The 26,217-nt window shown below is 42.8% G+C and overlaps 1 protein-coding gene across 3 annotated transcripts in view; it reads left to right on the top strand.

Moving 5' to 3' along the window:
- The window catches only part of LOC123632318 (CREB binding protein), a 133,562-nt gene that overhangs the window by 54,642 nt on the left and 52,703 nt on the right, over positions 1-26,217 (top strand). For 2 of the 3 annotated variants that reach the window (XM_045542447.1, XM_045542448.1), the window contains exons 3-5: positions 5,184-5,360; positions 21,675-21,915; positions 23,216-23,329. In XM_045542447.1, coding sequence (XP_045398403.1) covers positions 5,184-5,360; positions 21,675-21,915; positions 23,216-23,329 — 532 coding nt within the window. The remainder of the gene's footprint in view (positions 1-5,183; positions 5,361-21,674; positions 21,916-23,215; positions 23,330-26,217) is intronic. The other variant, XM_045542449.1, reaches the window with a different exon arrangement.

Raw genomic sequence — 26,217 nt, 5'->3', positions numbered from 1 at the left:
GAGTTTGGAAGACAGAAAGGGGACTGTCCTGCTGCCTCTGCTGGCACCCCCCTAGCTAATGCTGGCCCTCTGGGCTGTTGCACCCTGGCTTTGGTGACTCACCCAAGGTTCTTTGATCACCTCCTTCCTCAGGGCTGTCGTAGGGGGCTCTTGTTCTCGGGGATGTTTGGTGTGGTGGTCTCTTGGAGTATTCATTTATTTGGTTCCTTATATTAACTAAGTACCCAATATGTACTTTGGGGATACAGAGGAAATGAGTGCTCCAGAAAGGTAAGAAGTTTTATCCTAGTTTTGTTACCAAGTCAAATTTAGGATGGATCAGCATAAATGTTACTATGACAGACAATGCCGTAGAGTTGTGTAGTACTTTGTGCTCTCCATAGTGTTAATATTTCTGTAGTCCGTGTCTGTAGGAGTAGGAGAAGCATAGTCTACCCTTTTCCTTTTCTGTTTTGATGACTGTCATTCACCTGCTTGCCACACAGCTCTGGACTTAGCAGGTTTTGATGGATGGGCTGGGCATAGCTACCTGAATTTGCTGCAGATGCTCTTTGTTTCAGTAATAAAGACGGGTGTAGGCATTGTTCACAGGTTCTAGCTGAGCTCTAAAGAGAGGTCTCCTCACCAGAGCTCGTACTTCAGAGTCGTGCTGAGGCTGAGAAGGTGCTTAGCCCCGCTCTTGCTGCAGGGTGGTTAGAGTTGAGGAGACCTCAAGAACCAGCACTAGTATTTTTTTTCTTCTTATCTAGTTTATTCTTTATACACAGAGACTGTAGTTTACATATTTTTATTGTCTCAGTGAAGTGATAGGCACAGACAATGGGGGGTAAGTAGGTTCTCAAGTGATTGATTAATATGCTTGGTCATGATGCTTTTTCATGGGAAAACTTTGTTGAACTACAGGGCATTATTTAATTTAGATTTCCTTATGGGAGAACTTGTTCTTTTTTAGGTGCTTACTCTAGTTAACTTTTCCTGTTTTCTGAGATTAAACCTGAATTAAATGCTTAAAGGAGTTCCATTTGGAAGAAATAGAGTAAAAGGAAATTTTAAGATGTACAGGCTGGGCCGGGCGCGGTGGCTCACCCTAGCCCTCTGGGAGGCCGAGGCGGGTGGATCGCTCGAGGTCAGGAGTTCGAGACCAGCAAGAGTGAGACCCCGTCTCTACTAAAAATAGAAAGAAATTATCTGGCCAACTAAAATATATATAGAAAAAAAATTAGCCAGGCATGGTGGCGCATGCCTGTAGTCTCAGCTACTCGGGAGGCTGAGGCAGTAGGATCGCTTAAGCCCAGGAGTTTGAGGTTGCTGTGAGCTAGGCTGACGCCACGGCAATCACTCTAGCCCGGGCAAAGAGTGAGACTCTGTCTCAAAAAAAAAAAAAAAAAAGATGTACAGGCTGGGCCAGGCGTGGTGGCTCGCGCCTGTAATCCTCGCACTCTGGGAGGCTGAGGCGGGTGGATCATTTGAGCTCAGGAGTTCAAGATCAGCCTGAGCAAGAGGCTCTATTAAAAATAGAAAGAAATTAGCTGAGCAACTAAAAATATATAGAAAAAATGAGCTGGGCATGGTGGCGCATGCCTGTAGTCCCAGCTGCTCGGGAGGCTGAGGCAGGAGGATCGCTTGAGCCCAGGAGTTTGAGGTTGCTGTGAGCGAGGCTGATGCCACAGCACTCTAGCCTGAGCAACAGAGTAAGACTCTGTCTCAAAAAAAAAAAATTTAGTAAAAATAAATAAATAATATAATTGAAAAATGTACAGGCTGTTGTTGAATGAGGCAGAATATAAATATTTCATAAGTTTTAATTTGTTCATATATTACATGATTTTACCATTAGCTGAACAGTTGCCTGTTTCTGCTCTCTTCTGCCTTTTGAGTTTTATTTAAAAGATTATATGGAAGTTCTCTAGCAACCTTAAACCGAATCCTGACAGACTTCAGTTGAAAATAAAGCCAAGTTTACTGAATTATTATCAAGTAACCATTGGGAAATTAAAAGAAACATACAGATTTTTATTAGTTGGAGTTAGAAATCTTGATTTCAGTATTTCATTTTGAGCATTGGTGCTGAAAAGTGTGTGTTTGAGTTAGACCTGGACTCCACGATGTTCACTTCGGTCAGTGGAAATAGACACAAAATAGGAGTTCAGAAACCAGGACTCTGGAAGCAAATGGCTTTTACCGAAAACTGCAGCCTAAGACTGGGGCACAGCCCTTGAGTTCTACCAGGCTCTGCCAGGAGACAGTTTGGGGTTGGGGCAGCCTTGCTTGGGGCCTGTGGGAGGCTGTCTGGCTGCTCTGGCCTTGCTGTTGGCAGGCTTCATTGAGTAGAAGCTGGGGCTGGCCCTGGTGCCAGAGACCCACGCCTCATAGCCTTGGTCTTATTTGTTTTTGTCCTAGGTTAAGTATGAGATTTTTTCCTCTGTTTTAAAAAATGTGCACCCCCAGGCCAGGCACGGTGGCTCAGGCCTGTAATTCTAGCACTCTGGGAGGCCGAGGCTGGAGGATCGTTTGAGCTTAAGAGTTCGAGACCAGCCTGAGCAAGGGTGAGACCCCATGTCTACTAAAAAAAATAGAAAGAAATTAGCTGGACAATTGAAAATATGTAGAAAAAATTAGCCAGGCATGGTGGCGCATGCCTGTAGTCCCAGCTACTCCAGAGACTGAGGCAGAAGGATTGCTTGAGCCTAGAAGTTTGAGGTTGCTGTGAGCTAGGCTTACACCACGGCACTCTAGCCTCGGCAACAGAGTGAGACTCTGTCTCAAAAAAAAAAAAAAAAAAAAAAAGCGTATCCCTGTGAGCTGAATGTTCCTGACTTGGCCTGCATGATCTTTGACTTTGCCTTGGTTCTCACCTTGTGAGAATCAAAACCATGTTGAAACTGTTTCCTTCGTTGTGTTATCCCACGGCCAAGAAGAATCATTCTGATTTGAATGAAAACTCCCACATCTGAGAGGTCTTCCCTTAGTTGAGCCCTTTTCCAGTCCAACATCAAACAGACCACAACATCAGGAATGCAGAGCATGCCTTAGACAGCAGGTAGAATATTACAACTTTGTGAAAAAGCAAAGGCAGGCAACTTGAACATCCAGTTTCTTGATGATTAGTCTTTGTTCCTTCATAGGGGGAAAGGTAAGCATTGGGATATCACCTTGGGGATTCCTGAAATAACCTGTGGAGGTGGGATCTGAGGAGTCATGAGGGAGCCTGGCCTGGGTCTGTTGACTGGAGGAGTTCTGGTGAGTTTGCAGGCCCTTGTGGAAATATAACAGAGGGTTCCTCCTTCCCATTCTTGCCTTCATCTACTTTATATTTTATTTTACTTAAAATTTTTAGAAAACTTTATCATGGGAAATTTTACACATGTACAGTGTTAGGATAATATAACCCCATGTACTTATCACCTGTCACACGGTTAGCAATTAACAATATGTTACCAGTCTCTCTTCATTTATGCCCCTCTTGCGCCACCTCCTCCTGCCTTGGTGGATTGAATTTGACTCTTGAGTGAGCAACTTGGTAGTTAGGGGTGCCAATCTGAACAGTCGAAAATAGTGTATAACCTTTTTTTTTTTTTTTTTTGAGACAGAGTCTGACTCTGTTGCCCAGGCTAGAGTGCCAGGGCATCACCTAGCTCACAGCAACCTCCAACTCCTGGGCTCAAGCGATCCTCCTGCCTCAGCCTCCTGAGTAGCTGGGACTACAGGCATGCGCCACCATGCCCCGCTAATTTTTCTGTATATATGTTTAGCTGTCCATATAATTTCTTTCTATTTTTAGTAGAGACGGGGTCTCACTCTTGCTCAAGCTAGTCTCACACTCCTGAGCTCAAACAATCCGCCTGCCTCGGCCTCCCAGAGTGCTAGGATTACAGGTGTGAGCCGCTGTGCCCGGCCTGTGTGTAACTTTTTGACTTCCCAAAATTTAACTCATAATGGCCTACTTTTGACCAGATGCTTTACCAGTAACATAAACAGTTGATTAACACAAATTTTGTATGTTGTATGTATTATATACTTTATTCTTAACCATAAAATAAGCTGGAGAGAAAAAGATGTTATTAAGAAAATCCTAAGGAAGAGAAAATATATTTACTATTTGTTAAGTGGAAGTAGATCATCATAAAGGTCTTCATCCTCATCGTTTTCATGATGTAGGCTGAGGAGGAAAAGGAGGAGTTGGTCTTGTTGCCTCGGGAGTGTCAGAGGTAGACGGGGTGGAAGGGGGGACAGAAGAGATTTAGTTTTAAAAATTTGTATATAAGTGGACCTGTGCAATTCAAACCGTGTTGTTCAAGAATCAACTGTACTTTAAAGCAAATCCCAAATACTGTATCATTTCATTGCCAATATAGTGTGCATTTTGAACTAATAGAAACTTAGTTCAAATCTGATGGAGAACCTAAAAGAAACTGATTACTTATGGAGTAATTAAGTATTAAACCGAAGGAATTCCCCTTGGTCAGCAAATCTGGAAGGTTTTGTTTCCTAAATGGTTTTCCTTGTTTGGGTTGGTTTGTTTGTTGTTTTTTTTTTTTTTTTGAGACAGAGTCTCACTCTGTTGCCCAGGCTATAGAGTGCCATGACATCAGCCTAGCTCACAGCAACCTCACACTCCTGTGCTCATGGGATCCTCCTGCCTCAGGTGCTCACCACCATGCCCAGCTAATTTTTTGTTTCTATTTTTAGTTACCAGGCTAATGTTTCTATTTCTTTTAGTAGAGACGGGGGTCTCGCTCTTGCTGAAGCTGGTCTTGAACTCCTGACCTTGAGCGATCCTCCAGCCTTGGCTTCCCACAGTGCTGTGATTACAGGCGTGGGCCACCACACCCAGCCCCAAATGGTTTTCTTCACGTGTTGGTGCCATTGTTGGGGTAGGAGGGGTTGGGACACTGGGTATGGCCAAGGATGAGGGTAAAACAATGCTGCCCCTTCTGAGATGGTGTTTAGAATGAGGAGAGAGATATAGCTGTGTTTGGAGTAGTATGTAGCCTTTTGAGCAACTTGCTCTGTTAATAATCGTAACTGTGAATCCTGATAATGAACCTTTAATTTATAGCTGAAATGAAGGTTTCACAGGAAATAACATTTTTTTCTTCAGTGATCAAAGTGAACATTTCTGAGGCTCTTCCTTTTGTACGTGATTGCGTCACTGCAGCTAATAATGCTTCTTCTTGTTCCAGATGGGAATGACCGGTAACACAAGTCCTTTCGGACAGCCCTTTAGTCAAGCTGGAGGGCAGCAAATGGGAGCCACTGGAGTGAACGCCCAGTTACCTGGCAAGCAGAGCATGGTCAACAGTTTGCCTGCCTTCCCCACAGACATCAAGAATGCTTCAGTCACCACTGTGCCAAATATGGTAAGCTGCCCTTGGCTCTCGGTGCTGTGGGTCTCCAGTGGGTGCCTTGCTCTGTGGATTTTTATCATGCTTGTAGTAAAAGTCAATAACTAAGAGTGTGTCAGTAGGTTCTAGGAAGAGAACTTATGTTTCTTATGCATAGCTCTCTAAATGGCCACACTTTCTGTGATGAGCTGGCAGTGGGAGGGGCAGGGAGGATGATTGAGCCGGCTCTGGCAGGCTCCCTTTGTTGATGGAGAGAATCGCACATGGGAATGATTTACCTTCCTCCCCAGGATCACAAGAAGCAGAGAGAGAGACTCCCATTGTTTATACTTCCTGTGTGTTAGTGGGTCGACAGTGTCAGCAGAAGCCCATTGATTTGTGTTACAGTCAAATGAAGGATATTTGTCTTCTGAGAACTATTTGTGTTGAATAGATGGATGTTATGTCTGACTTGATGGATGATTTCACGTGTCTTCTTTCTCCCTGAGAACCTCTGAGGTTTCCCGTCTATAAAATAGAAGCTATCCTTATAACTTCCCAACGTAACAAACCAAGGTGTTAGTAGGAAAATAGCTCCTTTGCATCTCAAAATAGAATTTCTGTTAATTCAGGACTCAGAGGGGGAATGTGTTCTTCTGTTGACCTCACTGTGCACACATCAGCTGCTTCATGTCTGAGGGCATTTGCTGGTCAGTAAAGACAATGAACAACCACTTCTCTTACCTGTGCTTGGTGTCGGGAACCTGACCTTCCAAGTTTGCCCTTCATGTATTTCTGCAGACTCAGAAGAAAGCAAGGGCATTATGTTCAGAAAAGGTTGGTTTTTATTTTGTTTTTGTGGGGTTTTGTTTTTTGGGTTTTTTTGTTTTTGTTTTTGTTTTTTTGAGATAGAGTCTCACTCTATTGCCTGGGCTAGAGTGCTGTGAAGTCAGCCTAGCTCACAGCACCCTCAAACTCCTGGGCTCAGGCAATCCTCCTGCCTCAGCCTCCCCAGTAACTGGGACTATAGGTGCGCGCCACAATGCCCAGCTGATTTTTTCTATTTTTAGTAGAGATGGGGTCTCACTCTTGCTCAGGCTGGTCTCAAACTCCTGACACCAAGTAATCCTCCTGCCTTGGCCTCCCAGAGTGCTAGGATTACAGATGTGAACCACCATGCCTGGCCTAGGTTTTTGGTTTTTAAAAACTTTATTTTGAAGTATTTGTTGTAAAGATAATACAGAGAATTCCTGTATATCCTGTACCTCATCCAGCTTCTCCGATCACGTTTCATACAGCCATGTTACGTTTGTCAGTACTAAGAAATTGACATAGTTTACAGTGCTTAGGAGTTTTGAATCTGTTGGGAAGCAGACAGAATTGGGTCTCTTTCTCTTTGTGCTTGATAAAATCAGAAAATAGGAATGGTGAGGTGTCTTTGGCCAGGTGCTAGCTCTGTTTGCTACATTCTCCTTTGAAAAGAAGAGGAGAGGTGGGTATGTACATGTAATAAAACTTGTTCTCAAAGCTACAAAAAAGTCTTAACGTTCTTACCACTTCTTCATTTCTTCCCCCTATAACTTTCCTTGATCTGCTTCTCTCTTTCCAGTACTTTTTGTTGCCCCGATTGTCCTGTTCCTGAAGTCCAGATCCAGAACTTAAAGTGAAGCCCAGACCTCCCTTAGCTCAGCCCTGTGAGCTCTAGGAACAGCGCTGGTCTTCACAAAGCTGGGATCTGGCACCACACACTTCCTGGTCTCTCCTGTTTCCTTTTCCACTTCTCGCGGAAAGGACGGTAGCATAGACTCTAGTGCTGGCCGTCATCGCTGCGCCTGCGCAGGAACCAGGAGCACATTTTGGCTTCACAGTGAAAGCATTCGCTTTTCCATGATGTCCCATGCTTTACAGTCAGCGAAACCCTGACCTGACCAACGTTTTCCTTCCCTTTCTTTTTTAAAATCTTCAGCCCCACTTCACTGTCCTCTCTCCTTTATTGACAACTCAGCGACAGAATCCCTTCACTCTCAGTCCTTCTGCTGCCTCTGCCGCCGCTCCAGAGGCCTGAGCTTGCCCAGTGTAGTGTGCTTGTCAAGGGCACGTTCAGCTCGTTCTCTTCACCCACATCGGGGCCGGAGCCCTCTGGTCTGTGGCTGGGTTTCTCTCTGCTGTGGGCCCGGCCTGTGCCCTCTGGGATGCTGGGCAGCACCCTGGCGGCTGCCCACTCTCCCCCTGGTTGGGCTGACCAGACTAGTATCCCTGGGGGCACAGTCTCCCCAGTTGAGAACTCCAGCTCTGGAGAATAGTTAAGGGAGACATCTGTCTTCCAGATATCTGGCAGAAATACAACCAGTTCTTTCCTTCTCTGTCCCTGTCTGTGTTTCTTTCTCTTTCTCTTCTTCTCTTTCTCTTTCTTTTTTGGTCTTCTCAGGATCATGGTAAACTGAGGAAGCGTTTTTGTCCACGGGAGCTGCACTGCTTGCCTAGTGGCTGCCTTCCTGCCAGAACCCACGTGGACTTTGAGAGATCCACAGCACATGCCTTTGGAGGTTGCCTTTGAGCTACCCCTCTGCCGTTTACCTGCAGCACTGTGCCCTCGTGTCTGTGAGGCCGCATGACCAGGAGCAGGCTTCAGTGCTTCGTGGATATCGGAGCCAGAGGGAACTGGCAGGGAGATGGGCGCCGGCACCACAAGGTTTGCCTGGCATCTTTCTGCGTGATCTCACACCCTCTGTTTTGCCTGATTCCTTTGACAGCCTCTTGAGGGACAGTATTCCAGGTCCCATTTTACAGATGAGGAAATTGAGGCCCTGAGGGGTTTTGGTTGTTCAAGACTGTGGAGCTTCTTCTCTGCTCAGCCAAAAGCTCTTTTTAGATTGCATCCTGTGTTTCCACAGCCTTGAGCCCAACCCGGGCATGTTTTACCAGCCTGAGCTTACACGGCTTATCTGTAGTTCATCGAATGTGTTTTGTGGTCTTCCTTGAATTTTCTGAATTACATCTGGCCTCTTGAAATCCACAGATTTTTACATGGTGAGCATAAGCAATCACAGAAAATCTAGGTCTATTTAATGAAAAAAGGAAAAATGTGAAACCTGGAACTTAACTTACAGTTTTGGTCATGCTTTAGGATGCGATCTTTTGAAACCCAACCAAATTTGGTACCAAACAATTCAAGTCAGGGCCCTGATGCCCAGTCCCCTGGTGCCCTGGTTGAGCTCTTCATGGAATGATTTAAGCCACATGGTCATTGACCAAGGAACTCTTGCTTTTCTCTCCTCCTTGTTTCTATAGGATTCTGGCATCATTCAACAGAGTTGAAAAAGGGGAAAGATGTGGTCATTCATTTAATTTGTTGCATTTGCCGAGTGCCGTCTGTGGACCCAGGTGCTGGAGTAGGTGTATGTGGTGTAGAGCTTTCCACTGTCATGGAATTGGGGGTGTGGTGGCAGGCAATAACATAGCTGCTCTGAAAGGTCTGAGTAGCAGCAGGATTGAGATTGACATGGGGACCTCCTTAGGTGGAGCCATCAGAGAAGCCCACACTGAGGAAGGGAGATTGAAAGGCAAGAGATGAGAAAGTTGGGAAGAAGCCCCAGGTACCAGGAGAGTGTTGGTTTGTGTAGGAACTGGCAGAAGTCCAGTGGGAAAGGCACCTTGGAGAAAGGGGGAGCAGTGTGAGTAGAAATTGGGGAGCAGGAGCCAGCTCGGGGGTGCTTTGGATGAAAGGAGGACCATTGGCTTGCAGGGAGATGATTTGAAGTCTTTATGTGTTCAAAGCTTGTTCTGGCTGCCATGTGGAGACATGAAATGGAGGAGGAGAGTGCACACCTGTAGTGGTCTAAGCTGGAGGAGATAGTAGCCTGGATGCAGCTGGTTATAGTGGGGACAGTAGACTTGGAGACTCAGTGCACTTTGCCACTAGGGTGGGTGTGTGGGTGAGCGGTGATGTGTCAGGTGGGGCATCACTTACTGAGCTGGGGAGGAATAGACTTGGACAAGCAGGCAAGGGAGGGCAAAGGTAACTACATTTTGGAGATGCTGGGGACATCCAGGGGGTGCCAGGCAGGCGGGTGGGAGCATGAGGAGGGCAGCCACTGTCCATCAGGGAGTCAGCAGGACACATATTACACACAGCCAGCGAAAGCTGTGGAGTGCATGGCATGGCTCAGGGAGAGCTAGAGACCAGGTAGGGGGAAGGGGACAGCAAGAGAATAATGTCACAGCAGAGAGGGGAGAACATTTGAATTGGAGGACATGGTGGCTGCCGAGACACTGAGTAAGCCAAGGGCAGGCAGAGCAGCATCAGAATGCGCAGGTCAGCCCATGGGAAGGTCTGCTGTAATCGAGCAGTGTGGGCTGCCTTTCCCTGGGAGACCTAGGGATGACCATGCTCTGTTGTCACCCCCGCAACCTCCCCAGCCATTGTCACCCTCTAGGATGTGCTGTCAGAGCTCCAGAAGGTTTAGAGCCCCTGTTACCAATAGCATCATTCTTGAGGATCGATAGTTTCAGTATAATATATTCAAAAGGAAATAACACCTTTTCCTAAATTTTCAGTTGTATCTCATTACAATTCTGACTTTGGCCATTTTATTTGTAATTTCTTTAATTGTATAGACTTGCAAGGTTTGTTAGAAATGTCACCATATTATTTCATGACTCGTTAGACACATCTTTTTTGCACATCTCCACAAAGATGAACTTCACTGAAATCAGGATGTGTATTGGAGTCAGTTGAGTCTTAGATATAATGAAATATAGCATGTATCCTATTTTATGTGATCATAGATGAATTAATGAGTGATATAATTATTATTAAACATTTATATTTACTGTACAGTTTTCTGTGACAGCTTACATGGATGTAAGAATTTAAAAATTATTTGAGTTTTATTGACAAAGGAAGACGAACAGGTTTTGTTAGAGGTTGAAGCTGGATCAGCTTTTTGTAAATTGGGTTTGAGCCCGAGCCGTCTCAGAGGAGCGATGTGCACACAGGAAGTTGAAGCCACGAGAGTGAGTGAGGAGGAGGGAGAGGAGTTCGAGTCCTTTCGGAAGAGGCACCCACTTGATTCCTGGTGCCGTTGTCTTCCTTGCACTTGGATGGGGCTTTCTGCCATCATCAGGAAGCCCTGTGTGGAAGCGGGGCATGTCTTGGACTGGGAACATTTAGTGACCAGAGGGGGCCTCATCTTCAGGTTCACCCATGTGGTCTCCTGCAAGGGTTATTTCTAATACGAGGTTTGTATATGTGACTTTTTTTTAAAGAAAAATTAAAAATTACATTATGGAGACTTCACCATTCTTAAAGTTGTGATACAAGAGATTCATCAAGGAGTGCTACTTATTTAAAACTGCTCATGAGAATGATGTTAGGATTTTTGTTTTGATCGTGTGTAAGAATTTTGAAGTGGAGGTTTTGGACAAGGCCCCCAGGCAGCTGCTGATAAACATCTCCAAACGGAAGGCAGGTGTGGCTGGAGGACTATTGGGATGGGCAGGTAGGAGAGTTGTCTTCTGTGTCCTGCCAGGATGACACAGCTGGGACAGTGATGTTGGCAGCACTTGAGTTGCGGGCCATAGGCTGTGAGCCTTCCAGGGCTGCCCATGTGGCTTGGGGTTCATTCTGTATCTGTGTGTCTCCACCATGTCTGTGGCCCCACCTCCGTCACAGTGACTGGTGGTTCCTGGGCCTCACCTAGTCTTCTGAATTCAAAATCTCTTAGGAGAAAAGTGAGGTCTGTGTTTTTGTGATCACTATTGCTTGTGAAACTTTAGGTTTTTTCATTCTCGGTTTGCTAATTTATGCCACCTAATTCCCTATAATACAATTCAGATAATTCCCAAATAGATGGGCTTCTCTTACACTGGAAACTGCAGGGGGTTTTGGTATTTTTTTTATGGGTTTTGTTTTTTTTTTTAACTTTTTTTAGAGATGGTCTTGCTCTGTCACCCAGGCTGCAGTGCAGTGGCATCATCATAGCTCACTTGCAGCCTCAAACTCCTGGGCTGAAGGATCCTCCTGCCTCAGCTTCCTGAGTAGCTAGGAATATAGGCACATGCTACCACACCTGGCTAATTATTAAAAAAATTTTTTGTAGAGATGTAGTATCGCTGTGTTGTCCAGGCTGGTCTTGAACTCCTGGCCTCAAGCTATCCTCCTACCTCAGCTCCAGAAGTCCTGGGATTATAGACATGAGCCACCATACCTGGCTGAATCTTCAGTTTTGAACAAACTCCTCTGGTAATTCTGATGTAGAATAAAGTTTGTGAGAGCCACTGTCCTCTGAAATGTCAGTGACCTAGTGACCAGCTGTCCCACTGTGGTGTGGGCTTTTTTTTTTTTTTGGTCTTTGTGTGTCCACTTTGGTACTTCAGAAGCCTTTACTGATCTCTTCCTCTCCCAACCTTATTTGTCATATTCTCATAATTTTCTGACTCCCGTGTCTAGATTTTGATTGTGGAGGGATCCAGACTTGAACAGGCTGCACAGGTTTAAGATTCATGAATACACGGGTCTCTCTCTGTTATCATCTTTGATGGGCTCCACAAAAACTCCTTTGTGTTTTGGTTTCCTTGCCCAAGTATGTGTTCCTTGTCATTATACACAAGCTCCTTTCACTTCACATATTTCCCTCTATCCGAGGACTAAAGAGAGGACTTATACAGTTCCTGTGGAGACAGTGGGTGAGTAGTAAGGTCCCCTCTTCACCATAACACCAGTTTCTATATAAAATCACACTGTGATTATGAATTGTGTCTCATAATATGAATTGAATTGGAAAACATGGGGAAAGGTTTGGAAGTAAGCCTTTGTCTGTGATTATTAGCAATTTAGGTGTGTGTGTAATTTTTAAGAGTTTGCATCTGTCACCTCCATCTTATTGCCTCTACTTGCATCCTGAAGATTGCTGAGAAAATGTGTATGCAGGGCCTTGGAAGAATAACCTTTAGTCTCATATTCTGAACAGCTAAGTATAAATTCTTTCTTTTGTTTAAACTTATCCCTGTTTTGGCAAGAAATTATAGCTGGAAAACATAATCTAAGAACAAAATATGATATGTGACATGTTGCAAATAACAGGAAACTGTAAACTGAGAAAAATTAGCCAGTCCTTGATATTACGTACAACCCTGCGCATTGCAGTTACTCAGTCAAGATCATTTAACTTTGTTTCCAATGTGAATTTCCCATTGACTGACAGTGTCTTTGCTAGAGTCTGATTAGTATAGCCCTTTCTTCAATGTAATCTCCTAGGTAGACGCATAAATTATCTCAGAGATACTCAGCTCTTTCACTTCATATAGAGACCCAGTCAGAAGATTCTTTACTTTTAAACAAGATGTACTGCATACTTAACTAACAACTAGCACTGCAACTTCTGCCTTCCTGTTAGTAGTACATATTTGGGATATTTACCAGGCATTCCTAGGAATGAAGTGACTGTTAGAAGAAGTCAGTAGCCCATTTAACGGGTCTGGCTGGGAGAGTCACAGCCAGCAGTCGTGTAAATATGACACTTCACCACATCTGCAGGTACAAGCCACGCCAGTCTCTTCACAACTCAGATCACCCCAATTTGCTTTTGCCCTTTCCACAGTCATCTCAAATGGCCCTACACTTCAAGTCAACAAAAAACAATCTGTCCAGTGACTAATTTGCTAAGTTACCAGAGACTTATTTTAATAAGTATTCTTGAAGAATATGTTTATATATATATTGACAGTATTCAAGAATATTCTTTTTGAAAGGTTTTTTAATAAATTGGTAATTCTCATGAACTGGTCGTTTGGTTAATGAGCCTGATGCTGCGTGAAACCCTATAATTCAATTGAGAACTGCTGGTCTAGTGGGCCTATCACTTCAACCATAGGAATAGATCCAGCACCTCCTACCTTTTAGGGTTTCTTTGTGCGGTAGCAAGTAACCCCCACGCCTTCTAGGTAGACCTGCTCTCCAATTCTGAAGTCTGCGGGCTTGGACAAGGGGGAGGGAGGGAGTGGCAGATCCGCCCCGGGGTCTACCCTGGGTTGGGTTTCTCAGGATGAGCCGTGCCTCTGGCTCAGGCTCACCTATTGCCTTTCCCGCTTGCCTTAGCCATTTGCTCTTCACTTCAAAATCACAGCTTTTCCATGTGGAAGATTACCTATAAATCATTCTGGTCCAGCTTGCCCATTTGAAGTTATTTCCCTATTGAATTTAGATCTTAAATTTTAAGATAATCTTATTTTTAAAAAATTAATAAACACCAACCAAAAAGAAGAAAACACAGAGACATTATTCCTTCTATCTAAATAGCTATGTTCTGTTTCTTACCAGTGGAACTTTATCATGTCATGGGTGATTATCACTTCTTCCCAGGTAGACAGCTGTGTACATTTAGTGAGCATTTTCTTTGTTTTATGACTCTAAAGCTTTGCATACCCAGCTGCTGTAGGGTCCTTCTGGAGGAATCAGAGCAAATGCAGAGCCATCCTTTATTCTACCTGGTTTGCTTCGGTGTCCTTTCCCTTCCTTTCTCTTTTCCTTTTCCTTCTCTTTCTCCTTTTCCTTTTCCCTTTCCCCTTTTCCTTTTCCCTTTCCCCTTTTCCTTTCCCTTTCCCTTCTTTTCCAACAGGATCTCACCCCATTGCCCAGGCTAAAGTGCATTAGCATCATCAGAACTCTCTGCTTACTTGAACTCCTGGGCTCAAGCAACTTGCCCACCTCTGCCTCCCGAGTAGCTGAGACTACAAGCGTGCACCACAATGCTTAGCTAATTTTACTTTTTTTTTTTTTTTTAGAGGTGGGGTCTCTGTGTTGCCCAGGCTGATCTCAAATTCCTGGCCTAGAGCAATCCTCCTGCCTTGGCCTCCCAAAGTGCTGGGATTACTGGCGTGAGCTACTTACTACACCTGGGCTGGTGTCGTTTTCTGATTCTGAGTGGACGTTGTGCAGGAATCAAGTTTCTGTGTTGGGGGAGCATGTCCTAGGAGTGTGGGTTTGGGCTCTGTTGGGATGTGGAAGGTTGGAGCCACCTTGCTGTCAGGGGCCAACTCTAGGAATCCTAGCCCATTGGCAGTTTGGGTAGCAGTGTCATGGACAGAGGAAATACTTCCCCTTCCCTGTTCTTTCTTGGTTGGTCTTGTCTTACTGTTTCAACACAAAAGTCCTTTGAAGACATTCTAATCTACTCTTGGACGCATAATGGAAAATAACTTATTTTTCTATGAGGAATGCCATATTAAACTTTATTATCCATATTGTTTATGGACATCTCTATTATGTCCTTAGGATAGAATATACAGCATAGAGGAAAAATAGAATTGGGGCTAAAATTTATCCAAAACCTATGTAACAGTAACAATCCTAATAAAAATGTATGTTAGGCAGGCATAGTAGACTGGCACAGAGGACTTGAGAACAAAAGATGGGCCAAGAGGAGGAGAAGAAATAATACCTGCATTATTATTTGCTTTGTCTTGTGTGTTTCAGATATTTTTTCCCTGGTTTATTGATTGCCTTTATATTTGTTCCTGTGGTTTCAGTTTTTATTTAGTCTGACCTCTCACCTTTTGCCTTTACGGTACAGTCCTTTGCTGCACCAGAGTCACCCACGAGATTTTCTTCTCCTGACTGTTGTCCAGGCTGACCTCACTCTCCTGGGCCTAAGTGATCCTCCTGCCTCAGCCTCGCAGGTAGCTGGGAGTACAGGCACATACCACTGCACCTGACTTCTTAAACATTTTATTTTATTCTCACTGTAAAGGGATATACATGTTAGTTTTAGAAATTTTGGGACAAATATAAATCTAAAAATAATAAAACATCTCCATGGAACTTCACTTAGCAAATAGAAATGCCTATGGCTCTTCTGCAGACTTGTGTGGGACCACGGGCAGGAAAGGCAAATTTGTGTTTTAAGAGTTTTTATTGGTAATAGGAACCACTGCTTTGTGGTGTTTTTTGTTTATGAGAGACAGGATCTGACTCTGTTGCCCAGGCTGGAGTGCAGTGGCACAATCATAGCTTGCTGTAACCTCAAATTCTTGGGCTCAAGTGATCCTACCCCCTCAGCCTCCCAAGTAGCAGGTACATGCCACTGCACCCAGCTAATTTTTTTTCTTTTTCTTTTTAATAGACAGGGTCTCTGGATGTTGTCCAGGCTGGTTTCGAACTCCTGAACTCAAGCAGTCTTTCCGCCTTGTCCTCTCTAAGCACTGGGATTATAGGCATGAGCCACTGCATCAGGCCCCAATTATCTTTTTTTAATCTCATCTATGTTAATAGATTTTAAAAATGCTTCTTTTTTTTTGTTGTCATTTCTTTGATGATTAGTAAGGTAGAACTGGTTTTTGAAACATATTTTCTTTCTTTCTTTTTCTTTTCTTTGTAGCCTGAGGCGCTGCTTGATTTTTTTTTTTTTTTTTTTTTTTTTGAGACAAGAGTTTTGCACTATTGCCCGGGCTGGAGTACAGTGGCATCATCATAGCTCACTACAGCCTCCAACTCCTGGGCTCAAGTGATCTTGCCTCAGCCTCCTGAGTAAGTGGGACTACAGGCACATGCCACCACGCCCAGCTAATTTTTCTGTTTTTTATAGAAATAGGGTCTCGCTCTTGCTCAGGCTGGTCTTGAACTCCTGGCCTCAAAGGATACTCCTGCCTCGGTCTCCCAAAGTGTTTGGATTATAGGCGTGAGCTGCTGAAGCAGCTTTATATATTTATTTATTTTTAGAGATAAGGTCTCATTCTGTCCTCCAGACTGAAGTGCAGTGATGTGATCATAGCTCGTGAAACAGCTTTATTGAGATATAATTCATGAACTATACAATTCCCTCTTTTAAAGTGCACGATTCAGTAGTATTTAGTGTATTGTATAACCATCACCACATCAATTCTAAACTATTTTCATCACTCCAGAAAAAAACCCTGTACCATTAACAATCATTCCCCATTTCCCCTGAACCCCCAGCCCCAGCTGACCACTAAGCTATTTTCTGTCCCTATAGATTTATTTCTTCTGGACGCTTTATAGAAATGGAAGCATACAGCATGTGACGGGCTCTTTTCACTAAGCATAATGTTTTCAAGGCTGATGTTGCAGCACCTGTCAGTACTTCTTTTTTGTGGTTGGATAGTAGTCCATTTTGGATATATACCACCTTTTACTTTCCCACTCATCAGTTGCTGATCATTTTAATTGTTTCCACTTTTAGCCATTATGAAAAATGCTGATACAAACATTTTTTACATACCTGTGTGTGAACATGTATTTTGATTTCTCTAGGAGTGGAATTGCAGAGTGAAACAGTAATTCTGTTGACCTTTTGAGGAATTGCCAGACTGTTTTCCAAAGTGGCTGTACCATTTTACATTCCCATCACTAATGTGTGAGGATTCCAGTTTCTCTACATCCTTGCCCACATTATTGATGTTGGTTAGTGTCTGTCTTTTTATTGTAGTCCTGGTGGGTGTGAGGTGGTACGTGTTTCTGATTTGCCTTTCCCTAGCGGCTAATGGTGCCACACATCTTTTCATGTGCTTATTGGGCATTTGTATGTCGTTTTCGGAGAGAGATCTATTCAGATCCTTCACCCATTTTTAAAATTGGGCTATATTTGTCTTTTTATTGTTGAGTTGTAGGAGTTTTTTATATGTTCTGTATACTAGCTCCTTATCAGACCTATGATTTGCAAATATTTTCTCCCATTCTTTGGGTTGTCATTTACTTTCCTAATTATATCCTTTGAAGCATAAAATTTTACGATTTTGATGAAATCCAATTTATCTCTTTTTTCTTTTATGACTTGTGCTTTTGGTGACATATCTAAGAAACCAGTGCCTAATCTGAGGTCATGGAAATCTACTCTTGTGCTTTCTTCTGTGTCAGAGTTTTAGCTCTTTAGCTGTAAGTCTCTGGTCCACTTTGAGTTAATTAATGAGTATGGTGTGAAGAAGGGGTCCACGTTCATTCTTCTGCATGTGGCTGGCCAGTTGCCCTGTCCTTTTCACTGCAGTTATTAAAAAAAACTGTTTTTCCCTTCATTGTGTTGCCTTGGCACTGAGGTATAGAACAATTTTGTGTTTTTTATTTCTTTATATTTTGTAAGGTGTCTGTGCATTTTCTTTGCCCAACTTTTTGTGGGAATGTATCCTTTATTTTTTTCCTAAGAGCTCTTTGAATATAAGAACACCAACCATTTTTCTATTTTTTACTTTTTAAACTATACTCCTATGTGTTTTTATTGTCTTTTTCATCCTTATATTTTAAAAGTTTTTTAAAAAATTTTCTCCATTTTAATCTAATTTTATTCACTTTCATCCATCTGGAGTTTATATTGAAGGGGAGGTAGAGATCACAGATTGCCCCACCACTTCCCAGTCTGAAGCATATAATACAGTTGTCCCCCTCATCCACAGTTTGGCTTTTCCGAGGTTTTGCTTTCTGCAATTTCAGTCACCAGCAGTCAGCTGCAGTCTGAAAGTAGGCAAGTACAGTACAGTAGGATTTTGAGAGAGACAGAGAGAGACCAATACCACATTCACCTAACTTTTATTACAGTATGTTGTTATAATTGTTCTATTTTATCATTAGTTATTGTTAATCTCTTACTGTGCCTGATTTATGAATTAAACTTGATCATGGTGTATATGTATAGGAAGTAATATATATATATATATGTATGTATGGTTTGGTACCATCCAAAGTTTTAGGCTTCCACTGGGGATCTTGGAACATATCCCCCAAGGATAAGGGGGACTACTGTATACTAATTTCATGTGTGTATATATCTATTTCTGGGTTTACATAAAGAAAACAGCTTTGTAATATGTTTTGGTATCTGGCAACATAGATTTTCCCCCTTTACTTTTACTGTTTCTCAAAATTTTCTTGTCTGTTATTAAAACAAAATTACATAAAATGTGTAGATTACTTTTGGGGGAACTTACAATACTATGGTTTTGACCTGTGCTTTAAAGGGGATTCCTGAGTACTTTGCCTCCATTCTTAGTGCCTACCTGGACAGTGGGGACTGACTGGGCATGGAAGATGGGAGGGTCTGAAGAAAGCTTCTGACAGATGTCAGGGCCACCTGCAGTTCATATAACCCTTTTAGCTTATTGAACACCAGCCTAGGAGAGCAGGAAATTAAATGTGCCCCTGTATTTGTAAGTACTTTGCAAACTGAACTAACCCTGGACAAATATACAGAATGCCACAAGGAGGGCCAAACACAGGAATGTAAGGCGTGTCTTCTATTCCATTTAGCCATTGACTCAGCTTGACCCTCCAAGTTGCTTTTGAGACACCTACCTTTAAACAGTAGGTAGAGCTCATCAAACTGTACTTTAGTCCTCCATCCACAGGTGGACAAATAACAGACCAGGTTTTAAATTTGCCACATAGTTTCCAGCCACACTGTTTTGACATGTGGTCAGGTATAGTGCAAAAGATGCTATTAAAAATATATCCCAAATGAAAAGCAAAGTGTTAATTTTTGGTAAATTAGCACATTAACTGCCATGTGACTTGTATTTAACTCACGCTAGTTTTGAGCCCTGGGCCTCAAGAAGCATATGCAACTCACACATTTCTTTACCTTGGGAGCTGCATGAACTGTTTTTCAAGTTGCATGTAACCCAGGCACAGAAAATAATAGAAAATAAATTTTTCATTAAATTAGAAACAATTGTTTTGTTTTTGAGTTTTTATTCTATTTTTCATAATAAAACACCATGGCCCCAAGGAAAAAATTTTTTTTTCTAGTGTGGCAGTTAACGTGTTAAGAACAATGTGGCCAAGTGTGGTTACTCATGCCTGTAATCCCAGTACTTTGGGAGGATCGCTTGAGCCCAGCAGTTCAAGGCTGCAGTGAGCTGTGATCACGCCACTGCACTCCAGCCTGGGCAACAGAGCAAGACCCCGTCTCTAAAAAAGAAAAGAGACCAGGGTGGTGGCTTACGCCTATAATCCTAGCAGTCAGGGAGACTGAGGCTGGAGGATTGCTTGAAGTCAGGAGTTTGAGACCAGCCTGAGCAACAGCGAGACCCCATCTCTACTAAAAATAGAAAAATTAGCCGGGTGTCGTGGCTCGCACATGTAATCCCAGCTACTTGGGAGGCTGAGTCAGGAGGATCATTTGAGCCCAGGAGTTTGAGGTTGCCGGGAGCTAGGCTGACGCCACGGCACTCTAACTCAGGGCAACAGAGTGAGGCTCTCTCTCAAAAAAAAAAAAAAAGAAACAGCAAGAGGACAACTGCTTGGTTTCTTCAACAAGTCAGTGTCATGAGGTAGAAAAGGGAGGGGGCACTAGGTGAAAAACCTTAAATCAATAACCAAATGTAGAATGTGGGCCTTAATTGGATCCTGATTTGTGCAAACCAGTTATAAAGGACATATTTTGGACAAATAGAGAAATTGGAATACTAGATACTAACTGATATCAAAGAACAGTTCTTTTTTGTTAGGTGTAATGATGATATCCTTTCCTTTCTTCTTTTTTGTATGCTTGAAATTTTGATAAATGCAAAGAAAGGGACCCAAACAAAGGTCATCTTTTATTTTTCACATTCTTGCACATCTCCATTCCTACTGATTTCTGATAAGATCTTCTAATCCACAGGGATATGCTGATCGAGGAGGAGACTTAACGTCACTACTGCCTGCTGGCAGGAGCAGATCAAGGGCTGTTTGCTTATTGAAGCTTTTTTTAAAATTGCAAAAATAAAAGGGGGGAAAAGAGGGTTCCAGTTTATTCCCTACAACAGGAAACTAGTTAAATGAAGGTAAAACTCTATAGTAAGATGCTGTACTTTCACTACACATCATCCCCACCTGCTGTGTGAGACAGCTTAATGGTATGGGGCAGGACCTGGAGGAAATACCCAGCAAAACACACGCATCTGTGCAGGATGTGAGGCTGTGGGATTATGGCTCACTCATGTGCATCTGCATAGAAAACAGACTGGAAGAAACAAAAACTTGAAAACACTTTAAAGGTGGACTACTGGATATTGGGGTTTTAATTGCTAATTATTTCCTTAATAATTCTATTGCTTTTCAAATTTTCTACAGTATACATGTATTACTTTTATAATCAGGAAAATAAACATAAGGAAAAGAGACTGTTTTCTCTTATTTCTGCATTCAGGGTGTTCTGCCTCTCAGCTAGGACTTTGATTTTGCTTTGAGTCATTCACAGGCGTCTGTCTAGGAGTTAAAAAGACAGCCTTTTCTACAAACTTATTTTCTGAGTTCTCATAAAGGTAAAACCCAAACAGAAAACTCTATAACTTTTTTAAAATAAGTTTTGATTCATCAAAAAATGTTTATATTTTTTCTCCTAATTGCAAATATGTAGCTTTGATTCTGACATTTAAAAAAATCAGAGTAGTGATGTACTTTAGGGGAGGCAATGAGTGTTGTGGAATCAAGCTGAGAATATCCGAGTTTTAGAGGAGATTGGAAATTACTGAAGTATGAATGATACTGCGTATTAGGCACATTATATTTCTCTTACTGTGTAAGTCTTTTTAGTAAGTTTGTCTGACGAGTCTTGGTAGTTTGTAAAGAATAATGCTCCACAGGTCCCCTTTTTCATTTTGTTTGCAGTTAAGAGGTGCGCTTGTTCTGGCATGTTATTTCAGACAGATGAATACAAACTCTATTTCTGTATTTTTAGCAGATCATCAAATACTTTTTGAAAAAATTGTTGAATGTCTGAAATTTTTAATGAAAGACAAAGTATTTCATAAGACAGGAAAGCATTAACAATTGTACTGGATGGTTATGTGAAGGATAAATGGCATATTCTTTTAAAAAGAAGAGATAATGACTGCTGTGAAATGTAGCTGCAGGTATTGTCCTTGTGGTCATGTGATAATGAAGTTCAAAAGTTGGCTCCGATTCTTTTTGCTACATTGGATATTTGCAGTGCGTTGCAATTGGTCAGGCCTTGGCAGTCTTTTTAATCGGGTTGAACCATATGAAATTGCCAACCTTTTGCCATTTGAGACCTACAAAGACAGCAGTTTCATGTGGTTCAGGCTGATGTATACATAGCTCTTTCTGTGGTTGTATATATTGGAGAGTGAGTTGGGTTTTGGTTGCTGTAGTCATGAGTGTCATTTTCTTGCTCAGATGATAATTGTGTACAAGTGAACTTTAATCATCGTTGTTGCTGAGTTGGGTCAATTTCTTTGCCTGTGGATCTTCTTAAAATCACTGATGCATTAAAGAGAACTATACCAACCATCTCTCTGTGTTTTATATTATCCATCAGCTTTCATGTTGTTTAAGAAATAATGAACATGAATTGGAACTCGGAAAGCTTATTATAATATTTTTATTACTTTGTTTTATTTTAGTCTCAGATGCAAACTCCAGTAGGAATTGTACCCACACAAGCAATTGCAACAGGCCCCACTGCAGATCCTGAAAAACGCAAACTGATACAGCAGCAGCTGGTTCTACTGCTTCATGCTCATAAATGCCAGAGACGAGAACAAGCAAACGGAGAGGTTCGGGCCTGCTCTCTCCCGCATTGCCGGACCATGAAAAACGTTTTGAATCACATGACGCATTGTCAGGCTGGGAAAGCCTGCCAAGGTAAGTGCCATTTCTGCTCTCCTAGTGGCAGAGGTCGGGATGAAATTTGCCTTTGTAACTCTTACAGCAGCTCCTTGTTCCTAGGGCTCCCACAGCCCGAGCGCTCGCCCCCGCTTGGTGCCCATAGGGCTTGTTGCACTCAACGTTCACCACTCACTGGCAGGCAAAGTCTTTCCTGCTGCGGAGAAAGGCAATTTGGTTTTCTGATACTCTGCGGACTTCTACACAAGACTGTGCCCTTTATTTGTTCTTTTCCTCCTTCCTCTGTCATGGAAGACATTTGTCACTTCTTGAGCACTGTCTTTGCTGTGAACGTCTGGGGGTCATGGTTTTCTTTTGGACAGTGAACATAGCACATGCATGTGCAGGCGCACACCCGTCCCTGCACCCCAGCATCTGTCTTGATGGTGATTTCATAGATTGAGACCAGCGGGCCACTGCTTTGCTCCGCTGCCCTGTGTCTTAAGGCTAGTCCAGATGACAGTGAAGTTGTCCTGGGTAACTGGAAGTGACATGGGGAACTGTGCACCGTGTCATCTGGGGGGAGATGGTGAAATAGGCCCGTCATTTGCCCTCTGTCTCCTCTTTTATGGCAGACACCTCAGTTCCACCATAAAAAGTATTTCCTGTTAACTTTCATCTTTGTCCTCTTTCCTTCTCTTCTTACTTACGCTCATAAGCCTTGGGAGAAATCTCTCCCTGGTCCCTGGTCTCTCCAGGTCTCGCTTTCTCCTGCTGTGACATTTGTGCACAGAGTAACCCGGTTGTAATGGAGAAGCAGAGAAGGGTGAGGTTGGAGTGTAGAAAATGAAGACTGAGAATGACCCTCTCAAGTACTTCACAGAGTGCCCGGGGCCCCTGCCAGGGCTCCACAGACTGCTCATCTGCTGCTCTGTCTGTATTTCTTCAGCTGTAGAGTTTAGGTAGTTTCATCTTTAAACATAATTTAATGTTTTTATTTTAAATAGTGACATCACCTGTTATTTGTTGTACCTTTCATTGCAGTTGTTCAGTATTTCAGGTTGAATAGTTTTTAGTTTTTGTTTTGTTTTGTGGGCTGAACCTTAATCACCCATCACTCATAACATTGCTTCTGTGGGAAGTTTTGTTTGGAATTCTCAACAGTCAACTTACAAACTTTCTGGAAAATAGCCTGTTTGTAAGTTGAGGACTGCTTATACTGTGTTATGGTTACACTTGTTACCATTTTCTTATGGAATCTGGCATTATTATTTAGGTGTAATTGAAAGTGTGACAATTTGGATAGAAAAATAACATCTCGTTGTTTTTCTGGTCATAGTTGCCCATTGTGCATCTTCACGACAAATCATCTCTCATTGGAAGAACTGCACACGACATGACTGTCCTGTTTGCCTCCCTTTGAAAAATGCCAGTGACAAGCGAAACCAACAAAGTAAGTGAGCACGGGGCCAGAGAAGCTTGGAGAAGAGAGTAGAAGCTGTTTCTGAAGAGAATGTGGAGAGTAGCTAGGGAGTGGGCAGGGGTTATTGGCCAGAGTGCAGGTGAGGTAGGGCACGCAGAGGCCCAAGGTGCAGCTGAGCTGAGAGGGTAGATGGGCTCTCAGCACAAAAATGGCTGCGGTAGTGTCGGAATTTCATTCGCTCCTGTCCCCGTCCCCTGCAACACGCACTTGAAACAGTACAAAATGGCAAAGCCACTTTGATCAGAGAACCAACATGAAGACTTCGTGTTTTCTGACAGTTACTAATATGTGAGGATTTGAATGCTGTGTCACTTTTACGGCAGTGACGTCGGGGGTGGGAGTAGAGGAGATACTTTTCTTAGAATTGGAAACCCCTTATCCAAAAGTAAGTTTTGAAGGCTCTGTCAGTCAGGCTGGGTCAGCATAAAAGCCCACGTGAACATTTGTGAACTTTTTTCCTCCTCCTTAGGGATACAGTTCCTAGACCTGTTTGTATAACTGACAGTTTATTCAGCCTCAGGTTGAGAGTCTCTGTCCCAGGACTGGCACATCCTGGTCATTCCCATCACTTTGTTGTCTTTTAAGTGTCTGTGTGACCCTAGCACGGTGGTTACACAGTGGTTCCTGTCTGTCAGGAGGCTGTGTGGGGATCCCAGGGCTCCCTGCCATTGGTAGGCATCAGAGCAGTAAGAAGGGCGAACATCTCTCTTCCCACTTTTAACTCTTTTTCCTGCCATTTTGGAGGTAAAACTGTGGTCTTTGGGTGTTTCCTGAGTTTTGGACAGCTAGGAAGTACCATTCGATCTCAGGCGCCTCTGGCTGGAGCTGCCCCCTTAGTAACCCTTTCAGCACAGTGCAGTCTTCCTCATCTTCTTCCGTCTCGCCACCCTCCTGTTTGCGTTTTAAGTCTTCATTCCTCTCATTCTTCTTGATCATCTTCCTCAAGTCCCTGCTGCTGCCTGGAGAACATGTGCTGCTTTTCTTTCTGGTGTTTCTGGATGGCACAGGGAAAGATGGAAAAAGCACCTTGTTCCTCAGAGTACCGTGGAGTGGAGCGCTTGATGGCTCACATGGTCCTCCTCTTACTGAGTCCAGCTTGCCTCCCTCTGGAGGGGGCCCAGCAAGCGGATGCCATTCGGCCTTCTTCATGTAAAGCAGGGTATCCGTGTCACATAGGAGAGAATTTCCAGGGTAATGGGCCTATTGTCCCCCCTTCCTACAAAGGAGCCACAGTAAGTGTCCTTTAAAAGTCAGTTTCATAAATCAATTAAATTATTCTTTGACCAAAATATGAATTAATACACAATTTCCCTAGACATCTCATATATAAAGTGAAGTTCTAGGATCCTGGGTCTCCTGGAGCCAGGTATTTGGGGTGGTAGTTGTAGTGGAATGCAGTCTTCCTCCAAGTTACTGGAAAATTATTTTCTTCAACTAGTATTTTATGATGGTTAAATTTCTTGTGTTTTAGGATACATTTCAGTAATATAGGCTCACCAAAATGTTCATTGTCAAGTTTGTAGTTGTACAGTGTTAATCCCATGAATAATGAGCTAGGATTTCATTCTTAACTTTTAATTTGGAGGTGTGGCTTTCCTGGATCTTTTGTTTTTAGTATGTACTGCCGTGACAGTTGTAAACTTTTGTGATTTCTCTTTTTAAGAATCACTTATGTGGTTTTGTTTAAAAAAAAAACCGAAGAGAAACGTATGTGGTTTTTTTTTTTTTTAACATCCTTATAACTGCCTGAATGTTGTGAAAATTGATTCTGTGCATGCTCTCTCAAGTGGTAAACCACAGTCTTTCTACTAGTCATAATGTAAGATATTACCAGGGTGATTTTATAAAGTCATGGGGAAGATTAGACCAAAACCTTAGCTTCGTGCAAGGTTTTGGTAGTTTTTCATGAAAAAAATGAAAGCACTTTTTTTTTTTTTTTTTTTTTTTTAAATTTTAAGTGCTTCTTAAATTAGGTTTCGGCTTTGGGTGTATTCTTTTGGCTCTAGCACTATAGTTGTATGAGTATAGAGCTGCTTGATGTGATGAGTGAGAAGCTTTCAGCAGTATCCTTTCTGTAAATTTTTGTTGTTGTTTCTCCTTTCCCAAAGCAAATTGTACTTATGGTGTGTGAACCCTAAGTTAGGAACCCAAAGAAGAAAATGTAAAGCCAGTCCTACAATGGCTTATGGTTGGGTTCTAGAAACGATATATACACATTACAAATAACGTAATGATGACCTCACTCAGGAATGAGATGAAGACGAGTCAGTATTCTTGCAGTCCCTGCGAGGAGACACAGAGTGTGCCTGGACTACTTTCTAGAGAAAGGTGGGGCTTGATAGAGTCCAGTGTGAACTAAGTAACGATGGAAGAACGTTCTGGGCAGCGGGGGCAATGTCAGCATAGAGTGTGGCCTGCGAAGGGATGGGTCTGCCTGGCCTCAGCGGCTCGTGTGTAAGCAGGGTGGCTCAGAGAGGTGCACTGTAGGGCCTGCTGAGACCCACCTGCGCCTGCTCCGGGCAGTGTTTCCCACAGACGCTGATCTCACATGATGCCCATGGCCTTGGTCAACACACCTTCTACATCCTAACTTCTGTGATTGATCTCTCTACTGCGAGAACCTTCCAGAATCGCCTGTGGAGCTAATCTAATGTCCTTTGAAATGAAACCCAGACCATGGGTTACCTTTTTGGCCACTGTTGAGATTGTGTTTGATTTTTTTTCTTTGAATTACTTTCTAGAGATTCTGTAATTACTGATCTAGAGTTATCCATCCCTTATAGAAATAGTTCAATTTTTGTTGAATAATTAGGACTTTTCAAGATGTATATCTAAGGTCAGTCCTGGCATCTGACCTC

Source organism: Lemur catta, chromosome 2 (assembly GCF_020740605.2).
Source record: "Lemur catta isolate mLemCat1 chromosome 2, mLemCat1.pri, whole genome shotgun sequence".
Taxonomy (NCBI): domain Eukaryota; kingdom Metazoa; phylum Chordata; class Mammalia; order Primates; family Lemuridae; genus Lemur; species Lemur catta.
The sequence above is the reverse complement of the archived record's forward strand: the minus strand, read 5'-3'. Positions and strand labels throughout refer to the sequence as shown.